This window comes from Durio zibethinus, chromosome 17, assembly GCF_047325235.1.
Source record: "Durio zibethinus cultivar Kanyao isolate XHJ-2024 chromosome 17, ASM4732523v1, whole genome shotgun sequence".
NCBI classification, from domain to species: Eukaryota; Viridiplantae; Streptophyta; class Magnoliopsida; order Malvales; family Malvaceae; genus Durio; species Durio zibethinus.
The window spans coordinates 3,708,596-3,734,838 of NC_143178.1; the positions used below are offsets into that span (position 1 = coordinate 3,708,596).

Genomic DNA, 26,243 nt, shown 5'->3' on the forward strand with positions numbered 1-26,243 from the left:
TGAAAAGTTTAATTTTAATTTTTAAAATTTGTAATTTAAAAAAATACGTTTTCTACCCATTTGACCCTCGACCTGAAGTTAGAATATTCGCCAAAGATAACCTGACGAAGGACATTTATGTCATATTAATGACCTTTACCTTACTGTTCCCTCAGCTCGAAACAGACAAACACATGTTTTCACCTACTACATGAGTATTTTAATTAAGATTTAATTAAATTAATTAATCACGTAGAAGCTTCTCCTTCAATTTTTTTTGAATTATTTTTATCCAATTTCCTTTTTAAAAACAAAAAAAAAAAAAAAATGTGCAACTGCGATCTCTTTCCACCGGAGACTGTTATGACTTACAAATAGAAAGCAGACAGGAGAAGGAGAAATAAAGAGAAGAAAGAGATAGAGAGAGAGAGAGAGAGAGAGAGAGAGCTCTTATTTGGATCTGATCTCTTTCATGTTTCAACGCTTGAGTTCGTGACTCGGTCTCTGACTCAGTTCCAGTCGCATTGATCCACCTCGCTTCTGTTCAGCTGAACTCTACTTGTAGACTGGTGCAACAGGATTTGTTTTCCCACATGTCTTCGCATTTTGATTAAATTTCAGGCATTGGATCTAGCGATTGAATAAATGGCAGGTTCACGGCGAGGGTTGCCGGAGCTCCCGTCATAGTCCGGGATTTCCGGCGGGTTTTGCGGAGGAGATGTTTAAGTCGGCGAGATGGAGGAGCGACAAGAACAGGATCAAAGCTGTCTTCAAGTTGCAGTTCCATGCAACTCAAGTACTCTCATTCTTTCAAATTCTTCTTTATTTTTCAAAAATTCACATTGATTTTATTTGCTTATCTTTCTTTATTAGCTTCATTGCTCAGGAATGCAGCTCAAACAGAAAAAAAAAATAGTTTGATTTGATTTTCTTGTGAAGCTGCTTGAGCTAATTTTGCTTGGTTAAAATGATAATTTTTTTTCCAAAAGTTTTTAATTATTAATAATTACTTCATTTTTTTGTAATGTGATTGAGTAATTGGAGAAATGTTGAACAATTAATTTCTTTTTATTCAATTTAGGTGACACAGTTAAATGTGCAAGCATTGATGATATCATTGGTTCCCGGCGATGGAGGAAAACCGACAACAAAATCAGAAAAGGCGATGATTCATGACGGTAACTGTCGATGGGAAAATCCAGTTTACGAGACCGTTAAATTTGTTAGGGAGCCAAAAACTGGGAAGATCAATGAAAGAATCTACCATTTTCTTTTATCAACGGTAAGATTTTACCTTTTTAATTAGTTCATATTTTTGGTGCGTTGGTTTTTCTTGTTATTGTGATATAAGTAATATTTTATATGTTTGTTATAGGGATTGGGAAAAGGAGGTTTGGTTGGGGAAGCTTCAATTGATTTTGCTGCTTATGCTGAAGCAATTAAAACTTCCACCGTTTCTCTTCCATTAAAGAATTCAAACTCTAAAGCAATTTTGCATGTTAGTATACCCAGTCACACATTCTCAGTCTCTCTGTTTCTATCTTGTATTTATATGTATCATGGATTACTTCTGATAGCCTTTTTCTTGAATCTTTCCTCGTGATAATGTTGATTGATGTTTAAAATCGAACTCAAGCTGTTGGTTTTGAACAGGTCTCAATACAGAGGCTGCAGGAAAATGCTGATCAAAGGTAAATACTTTTTTATTTTTATTAAATTCTTATAGTTGTTGGATGTTGTTTTGGAATCTGGAGTGTTTGTTCGTGAGCTTGACTTGGTTTGATGGTTTTTGCAGAGAGGTGGAAAAAATTGAAGATGCAAGTATTAAATCGCAAGATAGGACCTTGAAGGCCCACTTGAGCAATGGTGATGCAGATGAAAGCATTAAGAACGACCCCATTGAAGTAAGGTTCCTATACCATCTAGTGAAATCATTCATTTGGGGGTTTCTTATTACTTTGGTTATTCAGACAATTTCATCTCGTCTAACTTTTTGTCTTTTAATATGTGCGTAGTATAAAAGTTAATTAAAATGGATTTGCATGTTTTACTTATTTATTAGTTTATTATCTTTCTGACAGGATGTGCCTTTCGACAAAACAACCCACAATGTTGAATTGCGTGGGAACCATAGAGGATCTAATGGGTCTGATATTACCATTTCAAGTTCTGACAGTAGCTCTGGACTTAATATTCCACGAGAACTTGGAATGAGGAATGACAACAACAATCAGGACCCTCCTGCTTATCTGTCATCTATGAATAACACCTCAGCTACTCCTAAACCAACAACAATTGCCTCAACAATGATCTATGAGGAGTGGTCGGTGGGTTCTGATCATGGAATGAGTACTGATGACTCTAACAGTTCCCAGGACACCTTTCCACGAGAAAACTCTCAACATTCTTCTGATAATGAGATTGAAAAGCTCAAGAATGAACTCATTGTTTTGTCCAGGCAAGTGGATGTGTCAGATTTGGAATTGCAGGCTCTCAGAAAGCAAATTGTAAAGGAGAGGAAAAAGGCGCAGGATCTCTCACGTGAAGTTGTTACTTTGAAAGAAGAGAGAGATGCACTCAAATTTGAGTGTGAGAAACTGAAGGCCTTTCAGGAGCAAATGGACGATGCAAAAGTAAAAAGCAGGTTGCAGTTTGAGAATGGGGAACCCTGGGTTCTTGTTGAAGAAATCAGACAAGAGCTGAATTATGAGAAGGACCTGAATTCCAATCTTCGGTTACAACTGCAGAAGACACAGGAATCAAATGGTGAGTTAATCCTTGCTATACAAGACCTAGAAGAAATGTTGGATGCGAAGAATAGGGAGATATCCAATCCTACCAAAAAATCAGGATTTCATGACAATTCTGACGAGTTGAGGGGAACCATCTCAAGAATTGACACAGATGAGGATGAAGAGCAGAGGGCATTGGAACAGCTAGTTAAAGAACACAGAGACACCAAGGATACCACTCTCCTGGAACAAAAGATCACGGACCTCTACAGTGAGATAGAGAACTATAGGAGAGATAAAGATGAGCTTGAAGCACAAATGGAGCAGCTGGCACTTGACTATGAGATACTGAAGCAGGAAAATCACGACATCTCATACAAATTAGAGCAAAGCCAGCTGCAAGAACAACTGAAGATTCAGTACGAGTGCCCGTCATCTTTTGCTAATATAAATGAACTTGAGACCCAATTTGAGTGCTTGGAAAGCGAACTCAACAAGCGGTCAATAGAATTCTCTGACTCTTTAGCCACCATAAATGAACTAGAAACTCACATCAAGAGCTTGGAGGAAGAGTTAGAGAAACAGGCAGAACTATTTGAAAACGATCTAGAATCCATCACACGAAGTAAAGTTGAGCAGGAGCAAAGAGCTATCCGAGCTGAGGAAGCCTTGCGAATGACAAGATGGAAGAATGCAAATACAGCTGAAAGGCTACAGGAGGAATTTAAAAGGCTGTCCTTGCAGATGGCCTCTACATTTGATGCAAATGAGAAGATGGCTACAAAAGCTCTGGCTGAAGCTAGTGAACTACGCTTGCAGAAAAATCAGCTGGAAGAACTGCTCAAGAAAGCTAAGGAAGAGCTCCAATCTTTTAGGGGGGATTATGAGGCGAAACTCTGCAACCTTTCCAATCAAGTAAATTTAAAATCAAATCAGATAGAACAGATGTTGGAGGAAATGGTTGATAAATCTAAGCAGCTTGAACATCAAAAGAAGCATGAGGAAGAAGTTAGTGGGGCTTTTTCCAAGGAGATCTGCAGCCTAAAAGCTCAGATTGATGAGCTGACTACAGAAAAGAAATGCCTCCATGAACAAGCCGAGCAGGTGGAAAGCTTGAGACTTGAGTTGGAACGCACAAAAGCATGTGCCAAAGAAACTGAAGTGCAGATACAAAGAGGAAATTTAGAAAGAAATGAGCTGGTGAATACAATTGCTTCGATGAAAAAGGAAGCAGCCAAGTCTCTGGAGGAATTGCAAAGAGTGAGGCATCTGAAGGACGAGAAAGAAGCTGCAGTTGAATCCTTACAATCAGAGCTGGATATCCTAAAAACTCAGTGCAATAACTTGAAACATTCACTGTTTGAGGATGAAGTAGAGAAAGAAAAACTCATAAAGCAGGTGGTTCTATTGAAGGGTGACCTTAAGAAGAAGGAAGATGCATTTACTGGCATGGAAAAGAAGCTGAGAGAGAGCAACGTAAGAGCAGTAGTTTCTGACGGAACAAGAACACCATTTAGAAACAATAAATCTGCCACGGTTCCTCGCATTCCTAAAGAGGTTGTAAGCCTGAGGGAGAAAATAAAGTTGCTTGAGGTAAATTTACACATATAAGTTCTATATAAAATCAAGTAGATTCTTTGATTCTGTTTGATGCAAATGGTTTACAACATCTGCTTTTCCGGTAACAGAAATATGGAGATTCATTATCAAGCGGCAATTTATATCATAATATTCCTGTGTCCTTACTGAGATCAATTTTTCCTTTTCAGTTTGTTTCTTCCTTAGTTCATAATGATTTCTTTTTTTTTTTTTTTTAATTTTTTCTCATGGCAGGGGCAAATAAAGTTAAAGGAAACTGCTTTAGAAACATCCACAAATGTCTTTTGGGAAAAGGAAAGGGATCTTCAGAAGAAAATTGATGAGTTAGAACGCAGAGTAGAAGAACTCCATGAGCACAGCACCAGTTTCTGCGAGTACCAACTTCAAAAGGTGAGAAACATTACACCATGATTAAAAGAAAAACAAAATTCATTTTAAGGCAAATTCTGTAATAGTAATGAACTTTCATTACTTAAGTTATGCATTAAGAGGTTTCAAGTTTCAACATTCTTCATGGCATCAAGAACTAATGATCATGCTATAATATTAATTTATGACTACACTCTTTGACCCTAACCGTTGTTTGATTATTGCTAGAAAGGTTCAATGGATTGTTTTTATACCTAAAACAGACTAGTTTTATTTGAAGTTACATTTTATTTCCTTGTCAACAGCATCCTTTATTACAAACAACAACAAGAACGATAACAATTACTACTACTGTATATCTTGCTTTGACTTACTTTTTTTATTTAAAATGGATAAAAAAATGCAGGTATTTAAAGATGCTAAGGAGGTTACATCAAATGGCTTTATATCAGATGAGAAAGCATGCATATCTAAAGAGAGTGGAAATACTGTTCCTTTTTTGAAAAGGTAAAACTTGAAGAAATAGCCTTTTGCTTTAGGAAAAAGTGATAGTGTGCCTTTTGTCAAATGGCTTTTTTCTACCCGTGCTATGTTTCTTCCTAGTAATAGTTAGCTGAGGGGAATAAATACTAAGAAGATTGTTGAAGGAACCAAAGAAAAGGGTAAGTAACTAATAATTAATTTTGTTGATTTCTTATCTACAGCAGTGATGACAATTTGTCAGTGAAAGAACAGAAAGCCTATATTGTCGATAAAGACGGTAACCAGGATGAATTGATAGCTGAACTAGCATCATTGAAGGAAACAAACAAAACTATGGAAAACGAATTGAAGGATATGCAAGAGCGATATTCCAAGATAAGCCTCAAATTTGCAGAGGTCGAAGGTGAACGACAACAACTTGTGATGACTGTGCGCAACTTGAAGAATGCCAGGAACAGCTAAAAATATTGAAATTCTTCATGTATAGTTGAACTAGTACTGGGTGTGCCGACGCGGAAATTGTACGTGTGATGGTTCCTTTTTAGAGTTAAAATAAATCAAGTTGTACAAAAATTTAATACCGATTCACCTCGCCTTGTAGTTTCCAAATGTATGTAAGTTTTTTTTTTTTTTTTCCTTATTAATTAATGTTTAATTCTTGTTCTTCCCATAATGTCTTCTTTGTTGTCATGGTGACATTTTCATAAATATTATTATTTCATTTTTTTGAGAAAATTATACAAACTAGCTCCTGTTACTCTTTGTTGGTTGAATTTGAGATTTTCTTGTCTCTGTTCAATTGTATTTGTCTTTCATTAACCAGGACTTGTCCTTAAAATCTGTAAAGAAGTCTGTCAGAGCCTGATTTGTTGCCTTTGTCTTACAAATTGTTCTGCACCGATGTCGGTTGTCATGTCTGAAAGAACATCTTACACATTATTGGATAGATATTGGTTTTTTGGATTCGTGAGAATTTGAGTTTCACGAGTAACATCTTGGTGGTCGGTGATCATTATCGGATTGGTGGGCACCTATCTTTTGCAAATCACAAGTTTTTCTAACAATGGGTAAATCATTGTGGATCTGAGTTTGGTTTTATTTCAGTTTGGTAGGTTGTTGACTGTTTGGGTCTCGGCTTGTCCAAGCAGGGAAATTCGCAGATCAAACAAAACCAAAACTTGTACAAAAATGTGGGCTCGTCCCAGCCAGGACAGCAACAATTTCAGACTTCTAGATTTCAATTGTTGAAAAATCAGAATTGGGAATATATATCGCATGTACTATGTACTGTATTTTGATAAGATAATTTCAAATCCTGCCTGTAAGAAGGAGAACAGCAAGTTTAATTTAATTGATTCGATCTATTTCATGCCATAGTTAAAACCGTTTTAAAAATTTAAATGCCAAAAACAACAGCAACTGCAATAATAACTTCAACAAATTCTGACTCTGTTCTATTGTACAAGTTCTAAGTTACAACCATTGCCTCTGGGACAACTATGGAGGTTTTTTCTGTATATAACTACAGTTCATTTTATGTTTTTCTGTCGTTTTGTCTTCCGAAGACAAATCCCAGAAAGGCATTTTCACTGTATATAACTGAAGACTTGGGAATTGAAGTCAATTCAAGCAGGCAGGAAAGGTTTTTACATTGGGTAGAGTCGTAGAGAAGAGTGCTGCTGAAAGTTCCCTCCTAATGGTTTCTGGAAATAAGAATTTTCAAAAACTTATTCACAATCTATGATGAATTAGTCCATAAACAGTGATCAAAGCCATGATAAGACAATGATCTACATTTGATTCAACTTCCAAGGTTAATACATCAGTATGGAGGTTTTTTCTCTGTATACAACTACAGTTCATTTTATGTTTTTCCGTCGTTTTGTCTTCAGAAGACAAATCCCAGAAAGGCTTTTTCACTGTATATTACTGAAGACTTGGGAATTGAAGTCAATTCAAGCAGGCAGAAAAGGTTTTTACAATTGGTGGAGTCGTAGAGAAGAGTGCTGCTGAAAGCTCCCTCCTAATGGTTCTGGAAATAAGAATTTTCAAAAACTTATTCACAATCTATGATGAATTAGTCCATAAACAGTGATCAAAGCCATGATAAGACAATAATCTACATTTGATTCAACTTCCAAGGTTAATACATCAGTATGGAGGTTTTTTCTCTGTATACAACTACAGTTCATTTTATGTTTTTCCGTCGTTTTGTCTTCAGAAGACAAATCCCAGAAAGGCTTTTTCACTGTATATTACTGAAGACTTGGGAATTGAAGTCAATTCAAGCAGGCAGAAAAGGTTTTTACAATTGGTTGAGTCGTAGAGAAGAGTGCTGCTGAAAGCTCCCTCCTAATGGTTCTGGAAATAAGAATTTTCAAAAACTTATTCACAATCTATGATGAATTAGTCCATAAACAGTGAACAAAGCCATGATAAGACAATGATCTACATTTGATTCAACTTCCAAGGTTAATACATCAGTATGGAGGTTTTTTCTCTGTATACAACTACAGTTCATTTTATGTTTTTCCGTCGTTTTGTCTTCAGAAGACAAATCCCAGAAAGGCTTTTTCACTGTATATTACTGAAGACTTGGGAATTGAAGTCAATTCAAACAGGCAGAAAAGGTTTTTACAATTGGTTGAGTCGTAGAGAAGAGTGCTGCTGAAAGCTCCCTCCTAATGGTTCTGGAAATAAGAATTTTCAAAAACTTATTCACAATCTTTGATGAATTAGTCCATAAACAGTGATCAAAGCCATGATAAGACAATGATCTACATTTGATTCAACTTCCAAGGTTAATACATCTTCTCCTAACAGAATTCCTGAAGATGACAGTTTCCTCTTTGCCTGCACAAAAAATCACAATCATGATATGACAATTTTTTTTTAAAAGAAGAGTTTCAGTAAAGCTAAGTCTAGGCCAAAAAGACTCACCTCTGCTGCTAGTTTTCCATTTTCTTCTGTTATTTTAAAAGCTGATTTACCAGGCAAGCTTTTTATTCTATAGCAGCTTGCTTGGCCAATATTATCACAACCGATGATGATGACTTGACAGGATAAATCTCTTTTAAGAATATTTCTCAAGCTTTTTCTCACTTGAAAATGCAGCTTCTCAGTGTTCAGATCAAAATCATTGCATCTATCGCCCACCCATCTTCTGAAAAACCATTGATTCTGCAAAAGGAATTGTAAAGTACTTAGAAAGGAAGAACATCAACTTCATTTTTGCATATTTGAGCTCCAATATTTGATCATAAGTTTCAAATACCTTTCTTAGTATAGTGAAGAGAACTTTGCCTTGAAGATCCATGAGATAAACTTCATTGCTGCATTTCTTATCATAATTATCAATTCGATAAACAATCTCACCATTTTCATTATAAACAGTGCATCCATTTCCTTGCATCACCAGGGATTTCATCCATATTGTGAATGTTTCTCTCCTTGAAGTGACATAATTAGAAGAAGAAAAAGAAGCATCAGCAGCAGTAGCGGCTGCAAGAGGATGAACCTTGATCATTTGAGAAATCAATTTTTTTTTTCCCATGTCAAAAAAGCGCTAGTGCTTTTTAAAAGATTTAAGATACTTTAGTCAATGTGTTTGATCATATCGTACGAAAAGTGCATGAATGTGAAGCCCGAAGAATGAGAAAAAGTGCACTGAAATAATTCAATTCTTCTACAGGTTTGATAAAGTTATCACGTTTATAGTATGCATCTGTTCACAATAAAACTAGCAATTGCATGATTTGATAGAACAGTTAATTCTTAATTTTAGTAATAAAAATTTAAATTCTGACAACTCCAAATAAAAAAATTATTAATGTTTGATTTCTCTGATCTCTGATTAATTGGCTATAATAGTGGTGATGTAGCAGTGTTACTGCTTCTTTTGATAATAAAACTAGTTTCTTATAAATAAAAAAAAAAAGTTAAATTTGGGTTCTATCATGTAAAAGAATTAATTCACTATTCAAAACTATACTTTTCCTTCAACCCCAAGAGAGATTTTCTTTTTCTTTAGCATCGAAGGATTGAGCATTACGTGGGCGCTGTTTGCAGCAATGACAAATACAATGGAAAACCCTTTCTTCTTCTTTGACAAATTTTACTTATAATGATAGTACAATGGACCAAAATTTATAGATAAAATTATTTGGCTTTAATAATCAGTAAAAGTCCGTCAGCTAACAAAGAAGAAAATCTTTTTTTTTTTTTTAATTTAAAAGTAAGAACGATTATCTTATTTTTAAAATCAGAGTAAATCATCAACTCATAAAAAAATTTATAAATTTTTTAAAAATTTTCAAACTTACAAATTATTTATTAATAGGAGATTATAAAATTCGAATATAAATATTTTATATTTAAAATTTAAATTTTACCCTAATCCCCAATTAACAAATCCTTATCCACGTCAGACCGTTAAATTTTGAATAATCTTGAGATCCGCTAAATTTTGTTTGTAAATAATAGTAATAAAAATTATAAAATAGACAATATTGAAAAAATATATATTAAACATATATTGTTCACATTGGTTGTTATAATAACGCATAGGAATTCCAATTAAAGTGTGATGTGTGAAAGAAAGAAACGAGGTGGGGCCTTCAACATGTGATTGCATATGCTTTTTGGCACTGCCAGAAGAATTTCTACCAAGGTTCAAGGTTGGTGAGCTAGTAGCACTACACTACACTCTAGATCTACACATGGGAATTGAGTTTCTTTTCTTTTTTCACTTGTTCGTGTAATTGATAATTAAAATAGTTCAAACTCCTTGAATATATATATATATATATATATATATATATATATATAAGATCAGCATACACAAAAAATTATTTTTTTTAATAATTGATTTCAATAAATTTAAGAGATGAGAGAGACATGTCAAAAAAATTAATTTTACCTTTTAAATTTATTAAAACTAATGATTATAAATAGTTGTAATTTTTTTTTATAAATTAATTCTTTCTCTTTATATATATATATATATATATAAATTCATTTATATTGGTATAAAATTAAAAAAATTTATAATTTTTTTTAATCATGAATTTTAAAAATTTCAAGAATGAGAAAGATAAATTAAAAAGAGAAAAAATAATTTAATCTCACATTTATTCAAATCAATAATTAAAAAAATATAATTTTTTAATTTTATATTGATATAAATTGATTATGTAAGTTATATTTGAAGCCTCTGAGAACACATAAAAATAATTCATACTTACATATTACACATCACTTGAGTTTAAAAATTTAAGGTCTCGAGTTATTGGGTCTTTCATATTTAAAAATTTCAATCTCATTTCTTAGTGATTGTAAAATAATTCTTTACTTACATGTGAATCATTTTAATGATCTTCTTTGTTCATTTATAAATTCTTATTAACTCCTTATATGAATAAATCTATCAACACATCTTTTAGACTAAATAACTTTGCATCACCAGTGCGCTTGGGATGGTTTCAGTGCCCTTTAGGCCCAGCAATCAACCTCGCCTAAGTTATCTTAATACCTTTTAAGCTTGCATTTAATCGCATATTGACTCAGTATATCACATTTTTGAGTGTTTCATTTTCACATATTATCATATATTTTTTGCATCCATTGTATATTTACTAAGTATTCCGCTTTCACATATTATCATATCCATACTTGACACGTTCAAGTCAAATATTTGATTTGAATATCATTTGTTGAAAGATAAGTCACATTTGAAATTTATAAGAACATACCAACAAGTCCATATATATATATATATTAAATATTACATGAACCCAAAATTTTAAGTTATTGAATTTTTGAATCCTTCGTGTGTGTGTGTGTGTATATATATATATATATATATTTATATACAAAATTACTATCTTCAATGGAATTTGAAATAATAGTAATTTCTTCTTGATATTTTGTATCGAAACTTATTGTATATCTATTTCTTGCCTCTGCCAATGACAATAACAAACCCAGTATTGGTTTTTCCATCAAAAGGAAATACCAACCCTAAAACATATAGAAAAAATCTGAAACCAAAATAATAATAATGAGACTATATATCCACACTTCAATAGCTGGAAGAATTGCCTATACTGCATACTTGCATATATGCTAGCTTCACTTGCTCTGTTGCTTTCTCGTAATTTATGCTTGAAATTATATTATCTACAATCTCCTATTGATCAATCCATAAACGGTAACAAGAGCAACGATTAGGGAATGATCAAAATAGGGTTCTACCTCCAAATTTAATACATCATCTCCTAACACCATTCCTGAAGATAATTGCTTCTGCTTCACCTGTAGTATTTACCATTGAGAAGAAAGCTTGTTAGTGATTTGGATTACTTACTTTTTTTTTTTTTTTTTTATATTTGAGATTATCAAAATTTAAACTTCGCTAAAATTAAGGGTCTAGCATTTTATCAACGGACACACGACTGATGGCTATTTTTTCATGTAATTACTTATTACGGAAATTTATTTCCCGGTGTTTACCTCTGCTACAATGTCTCCAGCTATGTTTACCATCTTAAATCCTTGTTTCTTGCGACCTAAGCAAACTATCCAATACTTGTTAAAGCCCACAGTAACTTGGCAAGCTAAATCTCTCCGGAGAAAACTGCAGCATCTCTGGACTTGAAAGCAAGGGTTTTCCTTTTTTGTGCAAGCTAAGTTCCCTCTATATCCATTCCAACACCCAAAAATTTGTAGTTTCTGCAAAAACAATTGAAGGTGAAAAGCACCCAATCCAGTTAAGAGTCTTTCCAAATAATCAGGCACATAAAAAATATAAATCTTAAGCTTTAGATGCATCTGGAGTACCTTTTTTAGAATGGTAAAGAGAACTTTGCCGCGCAGGTCCATGAGATGAACTTCACAGCTGCCCTTGCTGTCATAGTTTTCGACACGATAAACAATCTCCCCTTTTGAATCAAAGACAGTGCAGCCATTGGTGTGGCAGACAAGAGATTTCATCCATATAGTGAATATTTGTCTTCCTGCAGAGCTCATAATGCAGGGATCGGAAACAGTTGCTTGAGGATGAACCTTAGCCATTGATACATTTGAAAGGAAATTGATTATAAAGTTGAAGTAATTTGAAGATGAGAAAGGCCGGCCATAGGTTATATATGCTCCTAGGAACTGAGTTTCAACTTAAATTATTACGAAAACAATGCAATGTGACAGTCATGGAGTCCCATAAAATAATTGGAAATTGAAAAAAGAATTAAAAAAAATTTTCAAGCTCCTCCGATCAATTAACTTTAATATTGATTTTTTTTATACTTAAGCCGCCTGAAAGAGTATAGTTTGTTAAACCATGTCAGCTTGTGGAGGGCCCGAAAGGGAATATATTTCTGCAGAGATGATTAAATGCACATTTAAAGCATGCTCATAAAACAAAGTGGAGTATTTACTCAGCAAAATGATCGACTCCTTTGAGCCTATCTTTTTATAAATTCTCTATTGGTTCATGCATGAGAGTTTGTTGATGTCACGAAGAAAAGGGACATGAAATATTTTTGTTTCAAGTTCCAATCTTTGGTCATATCCTCATCTACTCAATGGTGTTATTTAATTTGTTAATGCTAAAAACCAAACTCCAAGCTTAATTATCTTCAGAAAAACAAGATAAAGATGTCTTACCAGTAACAATTTTGTGATTTGTTGATGTATTATTGAATTTTTAATTTTAATAATTAAAATTTAAATCTTAACAATTTCAATAAAAAAAGCATTAGCCACCTTAGAATCACTTCAAGGTTCTTGCACTGGTTTTAGGAATACGTGGATTCCTAATCTTTTAATTAACTTTAAGCGTGAGGATTACGCTGATCGATGTGGATTTAAGGGACAATTAACGAATTAATTAATACATAAAGGTACTGATGAGTTCACCTTCGACGTGGAAAGAGGCATTTTAAATTAGGATGAACCATTTTTTTTTTTAAAAGAATATTTTTCTATTGGCTTTTGCAGTGTCAGCTCAAATTACAAAGTGTGGTATGAGCACAGAAAAATAGAAAAGGCCCATTTGAATTGAAGTTCATTGTATGTAGTAGGGGTATGGTGGCTTTAGTTGGACTGAAATGGCTGATGCCTGAAACCACAATCAACCCACCCTAGTTAACCTGAATTTTTCTTCAATCTTCAATTGGGCTTCAGCCCTTAACCATTAAGATCAGCAGTTCACCACCCTTTCAGTTCACCTATCAACCTACTTCATTTAGCCCGAACTCTAGTAATTGCCTTAATTTCAACTATGACTTAATTAATTTAGTAATGATAAATTGACATGTTAAGATTTTTTTGTGAAGCCTTTAAACTTAAATTGTCGGGGGCCAAATGTACTAATTTGATACATTGAGCTCAAGAAGTTTTCACACTGAATCAAGAAGTTGTAGAAGAATTTTTATTTAGAACATGCACGTGCTCGACTTATCAGACTGCATTGTCTCTGCAGACTTTTCCTTTCCTCTCTTCTTACAATGGAAAAGCTGGGCCACCTTATGTCCTCCAATTGTTGACAACATATTAATTTTTCAGCCAACTCAGCCTCCTCTGTCCCTCAAGACGAGCACTTACGGCAACCAGATGCACTATGTCTTGAAGATGCCTTGGCTAGCTTATTTGCAAAGACATAGCTGTAGCAAATCGTGCTTGAGGAACAGTTAATTTTATGTGCTGAAAGTGGTTGGGACATGCGCCCACTTTACTTGTAAATCCCACTTAAATACAATTGGAGGAGGCCTCCTGAGTGACTATCCTGTACTAAAATTAAGTTCTAAATGATATAGTTAAACGTCTAAATTCCTATGACGTGACTTTCTACCAATGAAAATCATCAACTTTTTTCTAATACTTCAGAAGGTACAATCATCCATTTTAGTAAGCATTTAAGTTATTTTCTGCCGTCCTTATCTTAGGCAAAAGTCATTGGAGAAGCTTGCATTTTTGTACACAGAAATTGCCAAGTTCCCAACTCCCCCAATTGCTTTCTGCCGTCCGCTATTGTCCATTGACAACCAATTATGATGATTATAATGGTCAATCTCTCAATCAGACCTCCCCTAGAAAATACCGAGTTTTGCTTAAGAAGTTGACTTGGAGCTTGCTCACTAGCCTTTCTCTTTTTCTTACATCACCAAGAAAATGTTGTATTAAAAACATTTCTTGGTGAGAGAAGCAAGCTTTATCAACTGGGGCATTGAAGCTGCAGTTTTTTATTTTTTTAGCAGTTAGGTGAAACAAGAATAATTGGAAAGATTCTGATTAAAAGCTGCAATTCAGTAAAGAATCCATGTTGCACGGATCTGGACTGGCTAGATATTTCTGGCGCCCTCCATTGGAAAGAAATCCTGTAACAACTGCAACTCTTCTCGTCTTAACTGTTTTCCTAGTGGCTGTCTTTACATCTTCCTCATGGACTGACACTGTACGTACTGAAATTCCCACAAGTACTTAAATCTTATACTAACATCTTTCTATTGGCCGGATTGGGGGACCCAATTTTTAGAATCTTCATGGTAGATTGTGCAATTTTTAATTCATGTTTGTTTTTGCAGTCTAGGCTTTCTATCGAGAATTTAACAAACAAGACCATAATAATATCAGAAAAGCCGAAAATTCCTATACGGAAAATTGAAATCCCACTCAACTGCACGAGCAACAAAAACCAGACACAAACCTGTCCAACAAATTACCCCAAGACATTCCAGACAGAAGACCTTGAACCATCATCCAACCCTGTTTGCCCTGATTATTTTAGATGGATCCACGAAGATTTACGCCCCTGGAAAACCTCAGGAATCACCAGGGACATGGTGGAAACAGCTAAAAGAAAAGCAACATTTCGCCTGGTAATCATTGGGGGCAAAGCGTACGTCAAAAAATACAGAAAAGCCATTCAGACGAGAGATGTTTTCACCATCTGGGGTATTCTGCAACTCCTTAGGAAGTACCCTGGAAGGCTACTCGACCTGGAAATAATGTTTGACACTGAAGATAGGCCAGTAATCAGATCAGGGGACTACCAAGGACCGAAATCAACGGGCCCACCACCGTTGTTTCGGTACTGCGGAGATGAAAAAACGCTGGATATAGTGTTTCCTGATTGGTCGTTCTGGGGATGGTAATGCCTTCTTTTACAATCCTCTCTGTCGTTTTCGTTTGCTTTCTGTTTGAAATTTTCGTTGCTACATGCATGGTAGAATACGGAATTCTGCTCTGGATAATGAAATTGAAGGCTGGCCTTACAGTTTTGGTAGCATATTGATCAATAGGTCCCCTGTTTCAATGACAAGTGACTTACCATTTTTAGGCATATGATAAGACTCATGCAATTTGGAATATGTGGAAATTAACTGTCTACAGTTGGGTATCCGTTTTGAAGACAAAATTTTGTCTTGATTAACAAAAAGGTCTATGCTTTTTCTTCATTTTAGGGCTGAGATAAATATAAAACCATGGGACAGCATACTGAAAGATATTAAACAAGGAAATAATCAGACCAAGTGGATAGATAGGGAACCGTACGCCTACTGGAAGGGAAACCCGTTTGTGGCTAAAAAAAGACAAGACCTTCTTAAGTGCAATGTCTCTGATCAACAAGACTGGAATGCTCGCCTATTTATCCAGGTAGAACATGCTGCTCCAATAGTTTTGGATCACCATTATTCACCAATGTGACAAAGTTCGTGTAATTTTCAGCATAAACGCTTGTTTTTTTTTTTCAAACAATTCTCATGTTAACAGGCCTAATTTGCAGGATTGGATTCTTGAAGGCCAGCAAGGTTTTAAACAATCGAACATTGCAGATCAATGCACATTTAGGTATAATTCTGCAGCCAGATCGACATTATTTTAAATTTTTGATTACCAAATTCATGATTTTTGCAGGTATAAGATCTACATTGAAGGATATGCATGGTCTGTTAGCGAGAAATACATTCTGGCCTGTGATTCTGTTACATTCGTGGTACAGCCTGAGTTCTATGATTTCTTCATGAGAGGCTTGCAGCCTGTGGAGCACTACTGGCCAATAAGGGATGATGACAAGTGCAGATCCCTTATGTTTGCTGTGCATTGGGGCAACGATCACAAAAAGAAGGTAGCCATCTCTATGTTAAATCAATCAATAGTCTTTATTGTTTAGATTGTTTGCATTAATTTCACCTTAAAAAATGTAACTTGATAACTGAAAAACCAAAACCTAGATGTAAATAAAATCTAATTATCAGAATAAAATAGTTTAAATTTGAAAGAAATGTTTGATCTTAAAGCTTGAACTGGTAGACAAATTCCAATCATTGGTATTCTGGCAATGCCTTTCTTAAAACTCGATACAATATTCATGGATTTGGCAGGCACAGGAAATTGGAAAAGCAGCCAGTAGCTTCATGCAAGAGCAGCTGAAAATGGACTACATTTATGATTATATGTATCATTTGTTAAATGAGTATGCTAAGTTGTTGAAATTTGAGCCAAGAATACCAGAAGGAGCTATGGAGTTGTGCTCAGAGGTTATGGCCTGTAATGCAGAAGGACTTGAAGGGCGAAAGAAGAAGTTCATGATGGAATCCTTGGTGAAAGGTCCTTCTATTATAAGTCCATGCACCCTGCCTCCTACTTATGAACCTCAAGCTCTTGCAGCATTTGTTAGGAGAAAAATCAATTCAATATTTCAAGTGAACGAGTGGGAGAAAGGTTATTGGAAAAGTCTCAACAAGCAATAGTGGTATGCCCAATTTTCAGAAATACATGAGCCAAATGGAGAGCACATGTAGGTTTTTTTTTTTTTTTTTTGGCACCTCCAAATAAAATAATGATCAAAAGAGAAAAAGATGAAAGAAAATGGCATTGTACTTCCTATTGAAAAAGTCTTTGGGAATTAAGCAAAGATAGCTAAAAATTTACTGCTCGATACTTCAAAACCAATTTCCGACTTAATCCATGAGGAAAATGTAAGGGAACAGCAAATCCCTTTATCTATATATAAGGAGAGTGTTAACCTGTAAAGAATTCTAACTCTTTAATTTAAGCATTTTTAAAGCAAAGAATTAATGAACCTGGTTCGGGTGAATTTGTTGGGTCGACTGAAGTTCAATTGAAGCTGAGAGTGAGACTAACGCCCATCAATTCTAAAGCTGGAAACGGTCCACTTGCATAGTTAATAACCAAACTTTTCTGAGTATTGTTGGGCAAAAGGCAAAAGCTAGAAAAGAACCATTGGTTCATCAAAATAAAAAAGTGAGAACCACAAGTCCACAAACAGGGGAAACTACAAGTCTCCAGTCCCAACTTTCTATTTCAACATTTTGAATTTTCATTCCAACTTGGATTGTTTTCAGCACCAATCCAGGAGGCATTTTCACAATTCAGGCATTGTTTAGAGCACCTTTGCTTCTATAAGCAGTGAATTTCAGCAAAAAGAAAAGTAGGATTTATGCTTTCAAATTGGAATTAAAGAGTTATTTATACGGGAAAGAACACGTTAAAGATGAAAACTTATCCCCGAATTTTTAATTTCTTACCCATCAAGCTTCAGCCTTAGTTATTGGATTAGTCAGTTCCCTACACATATCTGGCAATTGGCCAATATTGGAAGACAGTGAATTGGTCTGTTACCTATCAGAATCGACAAAATAACACAAATCAATGCAATCATAAACCCCTGGCCCCCACGCCATTGTTTCGTTGCTGCCTGTCACCTGAAATTAAACAAACCCCGGAATTTCTACCGAGTACAGACAGATGAATGTCGTTGTTTCGTAATCAACATGAAACAAAGAACCTTCCTCCAATGACTCCAAAAATCAAATCAAACCAAGCTGGGAATTGAGAATTTCTGTTGTAAATGCTGAAAAAAATGGGAATTTTTTTTCTTTGTGGTCCATGCTCCATAATCTAAGCTTTTGTCACTTTTTTCCCTTCTATGATTCAAATTTGGATGAAAAAATTTAGGAGATCAGACAGGCTGCAGGGTTTGAGAGCCTTGACCTCCCAAATTAATGCTAGAAGAATCGACAAAAGTAGACGCTTTCAAATTCAAATACTACAAAATTTATGACTACGCTCCATGTCTATTAGGACCAGTTTTTAGCCCTTCTTTTTTTTTGGTTCTTATAGAAATCTGCTCCAAACTATTTGGACAGAAAATCTTTTCTAGCTGAGGAGAATTTAACTGGAAAAATCTTTACTAAGGTTTGAGTTTGACCACAATTCTTGTTATTGACCCCCCCAACCCACCGAATCATGATGGGTTTTGCTTAAAGCGTTTAACCAAACTTTGAAATTCTCTTGCTCCTCAATCCAATTAGATGGTGAATGGTGAAGTAGACAGCTTACCGACTCCCATAGTATGAAGTCAGTAAAAAATAGATTAGGCATAATAATAATCTAAGTTTTTGGCGGCTTTTTGAGCTTCATATGAAAAGTACAAATTTAGAAAAATGGCATTTAAAAAAAAAAGTAGCAACAACTTGACCACTGGATCAAAAGACAAAAGTCCATGAGTAGGTGTTAGTATGAGCGCCCAAAAGTTTTGAAATTGAAATGGTTCGCTTTACCAATATTAAATTCTAAGGAAATGTAGTACAACACCATGCTTATTGTATATGCTCAAAATCATTCTCAAAAACAAAAAAAGCTAAAGAAAAGAAGAAATCAATTCTGTCCTGCTGGGGGAAACTAATTAAAGGAGGAAACCTAACATACAGGGTCTAGAAAAACAAGAAGGGCCCATTTTTCTATTTCAGCTTAGTGTACCAAAACTTTGATCTTTACCTTAGTTTCAGTCTGTTTACAAACCCCACATCAGCCACTCAGTTGTTTTTGTTTTGTTTTGTTTTTTTTTTTTTTCTACTCTTTATACGTCTTCTTCATTTTTGGGTTGTTGAATTGTACTTGCGGGTGATAAAAGAGAGTAGAATATTACAGGGGAAAAAAAAAGAGATCATACATTTGTTTCTTGCTTATGTTCCTTGCCTCTGGAGATTCTTTTGTGACTTGTGGTTCTTTCCCCACCAACGAAGGTAATTAGCGCTTTTTTGGTTTTTGGTTTTTTGTTTTTGCAGATAATGATTGATTTCTGGGAAAATGTGGCTAGAGATAAGCACTTTAAATTGTCAAGTGTCAATCTTGTGTTACATGGTGTTTTAGTGCAGTTCTTTTGGATTTAAGTTCTTGATTTTAAGGATACTTATAATTCTAGTTTCAGTTGTTTCAATACTTCTCACTGAGTTGTGAACTCTGGTTTTGTAAAGTTGGGGCTCTACGACATTTAAGGAAACTTTATATGAAGACCCACACCTGGTTTTGTCAAACTGGAATGCTTTAGATGCTGATCCGTGTGAGTAGTCTGGGATTACTTGTAATCAGGAGAGACAACATGTTATAAAGATGTACGCATGATCCAACAACTTTTCAAAGTTCTTTAATCAGTTTTCAGTCCATTAAAATGGTAGATATCTGTACAATTAATGCATTTTCAGAGTAGCATGTCTCTCCATGTGTTGCAGAAACATATCGGGTTCATCTTTGAAGGGATTTCTTGTACCTGAAATGGGCCAAATTACCTACTTGCAGGAGCTGTATGTTTCCTATTCTTAAGTGTGCAAAATGATGCTCTTGGTTCAACTTTAATCCTTCTAGGAGTTTAATGGTTGACGGATAGTTTCATGTGTTTTGTAGAACTTTACGCGAGAACAATCTGATAGGAATAATTCCTAAAGAATTGGGCATGTTGAAGTTCCTTGAAGTCTTGGATTTGGGGATGAATCAACTGACGGGTCCTATTCCTCCAGAGCTAGGGAATTTATCCAGTTTGATGAAGATGTAACCCAAACTTTGTGTCCTGTTTTAAGGAAGTGAATTTGTTTTGGTTATTTATGCCTTTTTTTCTTATTTTGTTTTCTTTTGTCATCACAGACACCTTCAGTCAAATGGGTTGACAGGGAACCTGCCTGGTGAACTTGGCAATTTAAAGTATCTTCGGGAACTTCGCCTTGATAGAAATAAACTTCAAGGAACCGTTCCTGCTGATAGTAATTCAGCATTTACAGCTAAGATACGTGGAATGTAAGTAGAATATTGTGACAATGGATTCTATTAAGCTCTGAGAACAAGTCTATTTAATGAACTGTTCATTAGGAAATATGCCCTGTATACCTTAATGAACGCTTCTAGTTTCTACTCATACAATGCTGGTAGAAAACAGTGCCATATTTGTCAGTTTTAATCCATCATCTCATAGCAAATTTAGTTTGGATGCTGTCTTGGATATGATGATAATGATTGAAAGGGGATTGTTAACAAACAAGCTGCTAGCTGTTGCTACCTAGACTAGCATTATATTAGGTTATGCTTTTTCCTTTTTCTGTGTAATGCATGAGATTGACATGCAGAGGATGAATAACCATAATAATTGGATGCTATGTGCCATCTAGAATTTTACTATTGGATAAGGCAAACTTTTAACTATACCTACTTGCATAGGATGAATTACCTTTTTTAACCCATAAAGCTGTTATTTTAGTTGGAAGTAAAATATCTTGGTATGGGATCATAGAAGTTGGAAATATTGCAGGCTTCTTCTCTAGAAACTTAGCCGCCGAAGTTAAATGATGTTAGTATTTTAAAGTTGATCTCTAATAATTCTTCTCACTTCAGGTATGCCTCACGTTCAAACTTAACTGGACTTTGTCATTTATCTCAGTTAAAAGTGGTAGATTTCTCCTACAATTTTTTGGTTGGAAGCATACCTAAGTGTTTGGAATATCTTCGCAGGTAAACTTTCTTTGACTGTGTCATATATCCATACTGGCTTGTTTTTATCCAGTTGGCTCATGTTTTCCCATATTATTAATGCAGCACAAGCTTTCAAGGGAACTGCCTTCAGGACAAAGATACTAAACAGCGCCCCAACACACAATGTGGTATGTATTACATAATCTTCCCTTTGGCCGTGGCTTGGACAAATACTTGAACAAAAATATCTGTTCTTGGCTAAGTCCAACTGACTATTGTGATGGCGTCTTGAAGTGTACATGCTTCATTTGGTTCTAATCTAATTATTGGACCAAAATTTAAGCACCTGTTCCTCCATAGTTGAATTTAATGTATCTTGAGGTTGCATACGTAACTTGAAATGTCATCAATGTATTTTCTTATTACACTTACAACGCTAGCTGATAAGACCATTAAAATAATTCAATATTGATGGTTACACAGTTGAGAGTGACAATAATCCTTTTTTAGGTGCTATGCCATCCAAAAGTCACCAAGCACCCAGCCCTAAGCATCAGCCTGCTGAAGACGTTGCAAAGCATCAGAAAGCATCAAAACGTGCCTGGCATTTAGCTCTTGAAGTAGTGACGGGAGTCTTGGCAGGATCTCTCTTTCTTGTAGCCCTCCTTACTGCTTTCCAAAGTTACAATAGCAAGTCTTCAATCATAATCCCTTGGAAGAAATCAGGAAGCGAGAAGGAACATGTGGCAATAGACATAGGTTACGTTGCTACATATGGCATTAACTTCTCCTCAAATTAACTTTGGTAGTGTGTTATTCGAAGTAATATCGGTTAACGTTGCGATTTTGTGCAGATTCTGAGTTGTTGAAAGATGTGACTAAATTTAGCAGACAAGAGCTTGAAGTAGCTTGTGAAGACTTCAGTAACATTATTGGTTCCTCTCCAGACAGTTTGGTCTACAAAGGCACCATGAAGGGTGGGCCTGAAATTGCTGTGATATCCCTCTGCATTAAAGAGGAGCACTGGACAGGCTATCTTGAGCTCTATTTCCAGAGAGAGGTACTTGTTATTCCCTTAACAGTTTGACAAATATATTAATTTGTTGAAAGATGTGAACCAGCTTTAAATGTAAGAACTAACAAACTTGGAGTAATCTGTTTCTGAGTTTTTTTTTTTTTTTTTTGATAAATTGCTATTCAGGTGGCAGATTTGGCAAGATTCATTAGCATATAGGGAAATTACTAGGTTACTGTAGAGAGAGCACTCCATTTACAAGGATGCTTGTTTTTGAATATGCATCAAATGGAACACTTTATGAGCATTTGCATTGTAAGCATACTCTCTCTCTCTCTCTCTCTCTCTCTCTCTCTCTCATGTACAATTATAAGATTTTTTTATCAGCTTTTACCTGAGTAATCAATGTTAATGCAGATGGAGAAGGATCCCAATTATCTTGGACAAGGCGTATGAGAATTATTCTTGGCATTGCTCTAGGACTCAAGTATCTTCATACAGAACTTGATCCACCATTCACAATATCAAAGTTAAACTCTAGTGCTGTATATCTTACAGAGGATTTTTCCCCCAAGGTATTTCCTCACCTCTTGCCCATGCATGTATAAGCATCTAATATTTTCTTCATGATCAGGGGATGCTTGAGTTGGGGTCAAAAGTATGCTTATGGTAAAGTTGTGTCGTGTGCCCAATTTACTTGGGGTGATGACCGATGTGTCATGGTTGAATCATAACTTAGAAATTTTGGTTGAGTGGCTGCAATATTGAGATTTAGCTGAGATTATTCTGATTTAAGAAATTATCTGGTGATGCAGTTGGTTGATTTTGAAAGTTGGAAGACTATTCTTGTTAGATCTGAAAAGAACTCTAGCCTTGTCGGCAACAATGGAGCCATTTGTCTACTTCCCAATTCTGTGGAGAAGCGTCATCTGGATATCCAGGGAAATATTCATGCTTTTGGCATACTTCTACTGGAGATAATTAGGGGGAGGCCCCCATTCTAAAATGATAGAGGTAGCTTGATAGATTGGGTAAGCAGCCTCTGTGAAAGCCCATTTTTTTAAGGAAATTTCATGTTGTGCTTCTCTTATAGACAAACATGCCTGGCTTGATATGCTCCAACACACTTAAGTTGCACCATGCATGGCAGGCCAAGGACTATTTTGAATTACCAGAAGTAATGTCTTACATTGTGGACCCAGAGCTAAAACATTTCGGATATGATGACCTCAAAGTTATCTGTGAAGTCATAAGCCTTTGCATTCATCCAGACTCTTCAAAACAGCCATCCATGCAGGAAATAAGCCTCATGTTGGACAGCAGAATTGACACATCAATATCCGTTGAGCTCAAATCAGCTTCTTTGGCATGGGCTGAACTTGCTCTTTCATCATGATTGACTTGAAGCTAACACACTCCATCAAATACATACGGTTTTACCCTTTTTCTTCTATTGAATCCTTTTGATCTTTGTAAATGCCGCATGTCAATTTTTCTCCAAAATTTAGCTCATTTCAAGGCAAAAAAATACATAGCACGCTAGTTGAAAATTCATTACATCTGACTTAACAAGCATATGGGCAAAGGAGCTGTTGGATATAGTAAAAAAAAAAAAACCTGTAAAGTTACTTATGCTTGGATCAGGAGAAACGGTTGTCATTTGGATTCCTCTTCCCACTAAATAAAGCTAATGCTTTTCTTACAGGAGGCTGAAGAGGTGCTCTCTTGTTGGTACGGTAAGTGAAGGTGTCAACAGTAATGAAGAGCTCATCTTCCCCCTAAATAAAATACAACTCAGCTTTAAATTAACAGATGCAGAAACAATAATGAAAATCACAAAAGAATTATTTAAGAAAAAGGTGGCGAGACGAACCTGTTTTACTTTTCTTTGTTTTAGGGTAAAGGAACTTATGGGGATGTTGATCTTTACACAGAATGAGGTTTTTGGTTATTGCATCCCTTCCACCTTGGGGTAAAGGCAGTGAAAACTGCACGCAGCAATGAACGCATTCATAAAATATTTTCTCAAAAGCATATCATATTGCCAACCCAAAAATTCAAAGGATATTAGGCTATGCCAGACAGCACTAAAAAATATAACAAATTAACAAACCCATGCTCAAAAAATGACTTATATCTTTTGCCAGTTGCTTGTGTAAATGAACTTACCTTTGTACCACGCAAAGTAATTCTTGGGCAATTCGATGCAGAACAATTCCATTTTCACCATCGGTAACAGCTACCTTTTGTAAAGTTCCTACATTTCCCCACTTGGGACAGAAAATTCTCCCAATTTCAGCAGTACCAGTATAGCAGGCATGGCACTTCAAGATCCATCTACATACAGATATATCAAAGATAAGCACATTTGCATCAAAATACTTAATTTTGAAATGACTTAATTGAAATGATGATTGAAATTTGAAGAGGTAACTGACAACCGCCGGTATTAACATATGCCTCCATTATATACCTGTGCAGCTGCCGAATCTGCATTCCACTGGGTGCTAGTAGTCATAAACCCATTGGCAGAAGAACATTTTGCAAGGCAAAGTCCCTTGTTACACAAGCTACACTGGACTCAGATAAGGATCTCAACATCCAGCTTTGCTCGCTGCTAACATCATTGACAGTTTCATTGGTCTGACTTGACATCTCCAACTGCTCTAATTCTTCATTGACCAGATCCATATTATCTCCTCCAACAGCAAGAATCACATTGTCACCGATCACAGCTTCCTCCACTGTGGTCTCTACTTTTGCATCTTGAAGATCTCTCAGTGAATCTTCTTCCAGCCTCATTTGTTTTAGGATTGAAGAAAGATCTTCATCAACCTCCTTTCCTTCTGCTTGCTCAGCCGCCTCATAAATTCCATTTCCAGAATGAGCTTCTTTGGTAATTTGTTGCGACAGCTGAGGAGGATCACTTGTGTCCTCAACAATGTTCTCATCCATGCTTTTTTCCATATCTTCCTGACAATCTTTGTCCACTGATGCCTCTTGATATTCCCGCCTAGCTTTCCTCGTAAGATATCTACTATGTCTACCTCGACTTACAGCGTCGCCACGCATCACCATTATCATCAAACTGTCCCTGAGATGAATCAATTCCATCAGCCACCATCTCTTTCCCTTAATTTTCACCTTCTTTTTTCTGGGGAAAATATCTCCTGGATCTCCTAAAACCCAGTTCAACATCCTCTTGATTCTCAGAAAACATTTCACCCTTCATTTCCACCAAACCATCTTCAGAACGGTTATCTGAGGGGACAATGTTCATATTTAAGTCTTTCAGGGGAAGAATTCTCGAGTTAATATTGGATACATTTCAGCTTCCCGTCCCATGCTTCCCAATCTTCCAAATTAGGAACATTAGAGTCCCATCCAGGCGAGTCCCTTTCAGGCAGCCTATTTAAATTAACAACATGAACAGGAAAAAGAGCATCCCTAAGATTACTAGTTTCATGAATTTGAGACTCCAATGTATGTGTTAGGGCAATCGGTTTGAGATCAACATCCGAAAGTGGCTGCACGCAAATTTGGTAACGACAAGGTCAAATAAAACATTTAATAACAATGATGTAAGAATTGGAGTTACATTCTGATCATTTGTTTGTTTTTTTAACCTATTAAGACTTTACTTTTTCATTATAAAATCATTTTAAGAAGCAAAAAACAGATAGTAATGAAATAACAAGCGGGTTCCTTAATATCTAAAAACAAATTTCTAAGCAAAATATCATATATACAAAAGAATGGAAATTGAAGTTAAAATTTAATACCTTTATTGAGGGCATCAGGAGAGGGCTTCATGGAATCGATGGAGAAGGGGATAAAGGCGAGACGGTGGTGGGAAACAGGGTCGCGAGTTTCAGCGAAGACTTCGGGGACGATAAAGAACTTGTCGGCGGAGTTGGTGAGTTTTTCTCCACCTTCGATGTTGGTGTCCACTACGGCTACCGCTATTCCCTTCGTGGATTTGCAGCTTTCGACGAAGAGTTGGCTTGTCGCGGGCGTTTGGTTCTGAGTTTGAGTCTTTGGTGGTTAGCTCTCCACTACATTGCTTCAACAAGGTGCCGGGTTCCGGCCGGGGCTCCGGAATCTTCCATGCTTAGGCTTAGAGAGAAGAAAAGAAAGAAAGTGTGAAGCTCTTCTTAAAACCATAGAAAATGTGACGAAACGAAGCGAGCTGTAAAGCAATGTCGTCGTTTAATAGCTGAAAATAAAATAAAATGTAACATACATCATATAGTTAATTTCTAAGGATTTTATAATTTGTGAATGACTTTTTAAAATGCGAAGCA

The 26,243-nt window shown here is 35.6% G+C and overlaps 4 protein-coding genes and 2 pseudogenes across 7 annotated transcripts; 3 read left to right on the top strand and 3 right to left on the bottom strand.

Annotated features, from left to right (window-relative positions):
* Window positions 1–381: 381 nt before the first annotated feature.
* LOC111277949 (uncharacterized) lies at window positions 382–5,830 on the top strand. Of its 2 annotated transcripts, none has more exons than XM_022864395.2 (9): window positions 382–775; window positions 1,061–1,261; window positions 1,355–1,477; window positions 1,633–1,670; window positions 1,775–1,883; window positions 2,061–4,304; window positions 4,545–4,700; window positions 5,086–5,186; window positions 5,384–5,830. In XM_022864395.2, the coding sequence occupies exons 1-9, from the start codon at window positions 698–700 to the stop codon at window positions 5,622–5,624; spliced, it is 3,291 nt and encodes a 1,096-aa protein (XP_022720130.2). In that variant the 5' UTR covers window positions 382–697; the 3' UTR covers window positions 5,625–5,830. The 2 variants fall into 2 exon arrangements, with proteins under 2 accessions (XP_022720130.2, XP_022720138.2); XM_022864403.2 differs by having other exon boundaries at window positions 5,387–5,830.
* A 1,769-nt stretch (window positions 5,831–7,599) lies between these two features.
* LOC111286983 (protein LURP-one-related 4-like) lies at window positions 7,600–8,753 on the bottom strand. The gene is made up of 3 exons (XM_022877110.2): window positions 8,437–8,753; window positions 8,103–8,342; window positions 7,600–8,015 (listed from the first exon to the last, which is right to left on the bottom strand). The coding sequence occupies exons 1-3, from the start codon at window positions 8,713–8,715 to the stop codon at window positions 7,881–7,883; spliced, it is 654 nt and encodes a 217-aa protein (XP_022732845.2). The 5' UTR covers window positions 8,716–8,753; the 3' UTR covers window positions 7,600–7,880.
* Window positions 8,754–11,126: 2,373 nt separating this feature from the next.
* LOC111286994 (protein LURP-one-related 4-like) lies at window positions 11,127–12,331 on the bottom strand. The gene is made up of 3 exons (XM_022877121.2): window positions 12,000–12,331; window positions 11,673–11,891; window positions 11,127–11,474 (listed from the first exon to the last, which is right to left on the bottom strand). The coding sequence occupies exons 1-3, from the start codon at window positions 12,231–12,233 to the stop codon at window positions 11,340–11,342; spliced, it is 588 nt and encodes a 195-aa protein (XP_022732856.2). The 5' UTR covers window positions 12,234–12,331; the 3' UTR covers window positions 11,127–11,339.
* A 1,745-nt stretch (window positions 12,332–14,076) lies between these two features.
* On the top strand, window positions 14,077–17,350 carry LOC111287000 (uncharacterized). The gene is made up of 6 exons (XM_022877132.2): window positions 14,077–14,613; window positions 14,744–15,309; window positions 15,623–15,815; window positions 15,946–16,010; window positions 16,077–16,287; window positions 16,544–17,350. Exons 1-6 carry the CDS (start codon window positions 14,479–14,481, stop codon window positions 16,910–16,912), a joined length of 1,539 nt encoding a protein of 512 aa, XP_022732867.2. The 5' UTR covers window positions 14,077–14,478; the 3' UTR covers window positions 16,913–17,350.
* A 580-nt stretch (window positions 17,351–17,930) lies between these two features.
* On the top strand, window positions 17,931–23,492 carry LOC111318632 (putative LRR receptor-like serine/threonine-protein kinase At1g63430; annotated as a pseudogene). Its single transcript, XR_016328920.1, has 16 exons — window positions 17,931–17,939; window positions 18,306–18,380; window positions 18,497–18,535; window positions 19,253–19,336; window positions 19,390–19,579; window positions 19,697–19,768; window positions 19,869–20,012; window positions 20,106–20,255; window positions 20,847–20,963; window positions 21,048–21,112; window positions 21,435–21,683; window positions 21,779–21,984; window positions 22,126–22,254; window positions 22,357–22,514; window positions 22,755–22,970; window positions 23,090–23,492. The product of XR_016328920.1 is annotated as a putative LRR receptor-like serine/threonine-protein kinase At1g63430 (transcript).
* Window positions 23,443–26,169, bottom strand: LOC111318641 (RNA-binding NOB1-like protein; annotated as a pseudogene). The gene is made up of 5 exons (XR_016329069.1): window positions 25,712–26,169; window positions 24,413–25,491; window positions 24,109–24,276; window positions 23,813–23,927; window positions 23,443–23,737 (listed from the first exon to the last, which is right to left on the bottom strand). The product of XR_016329069.1 is annotated as an RNA-binding NOB1-like protein (transcript).
* Window positions 26,170–26,243: the final 74 nt, after the last annotated feature.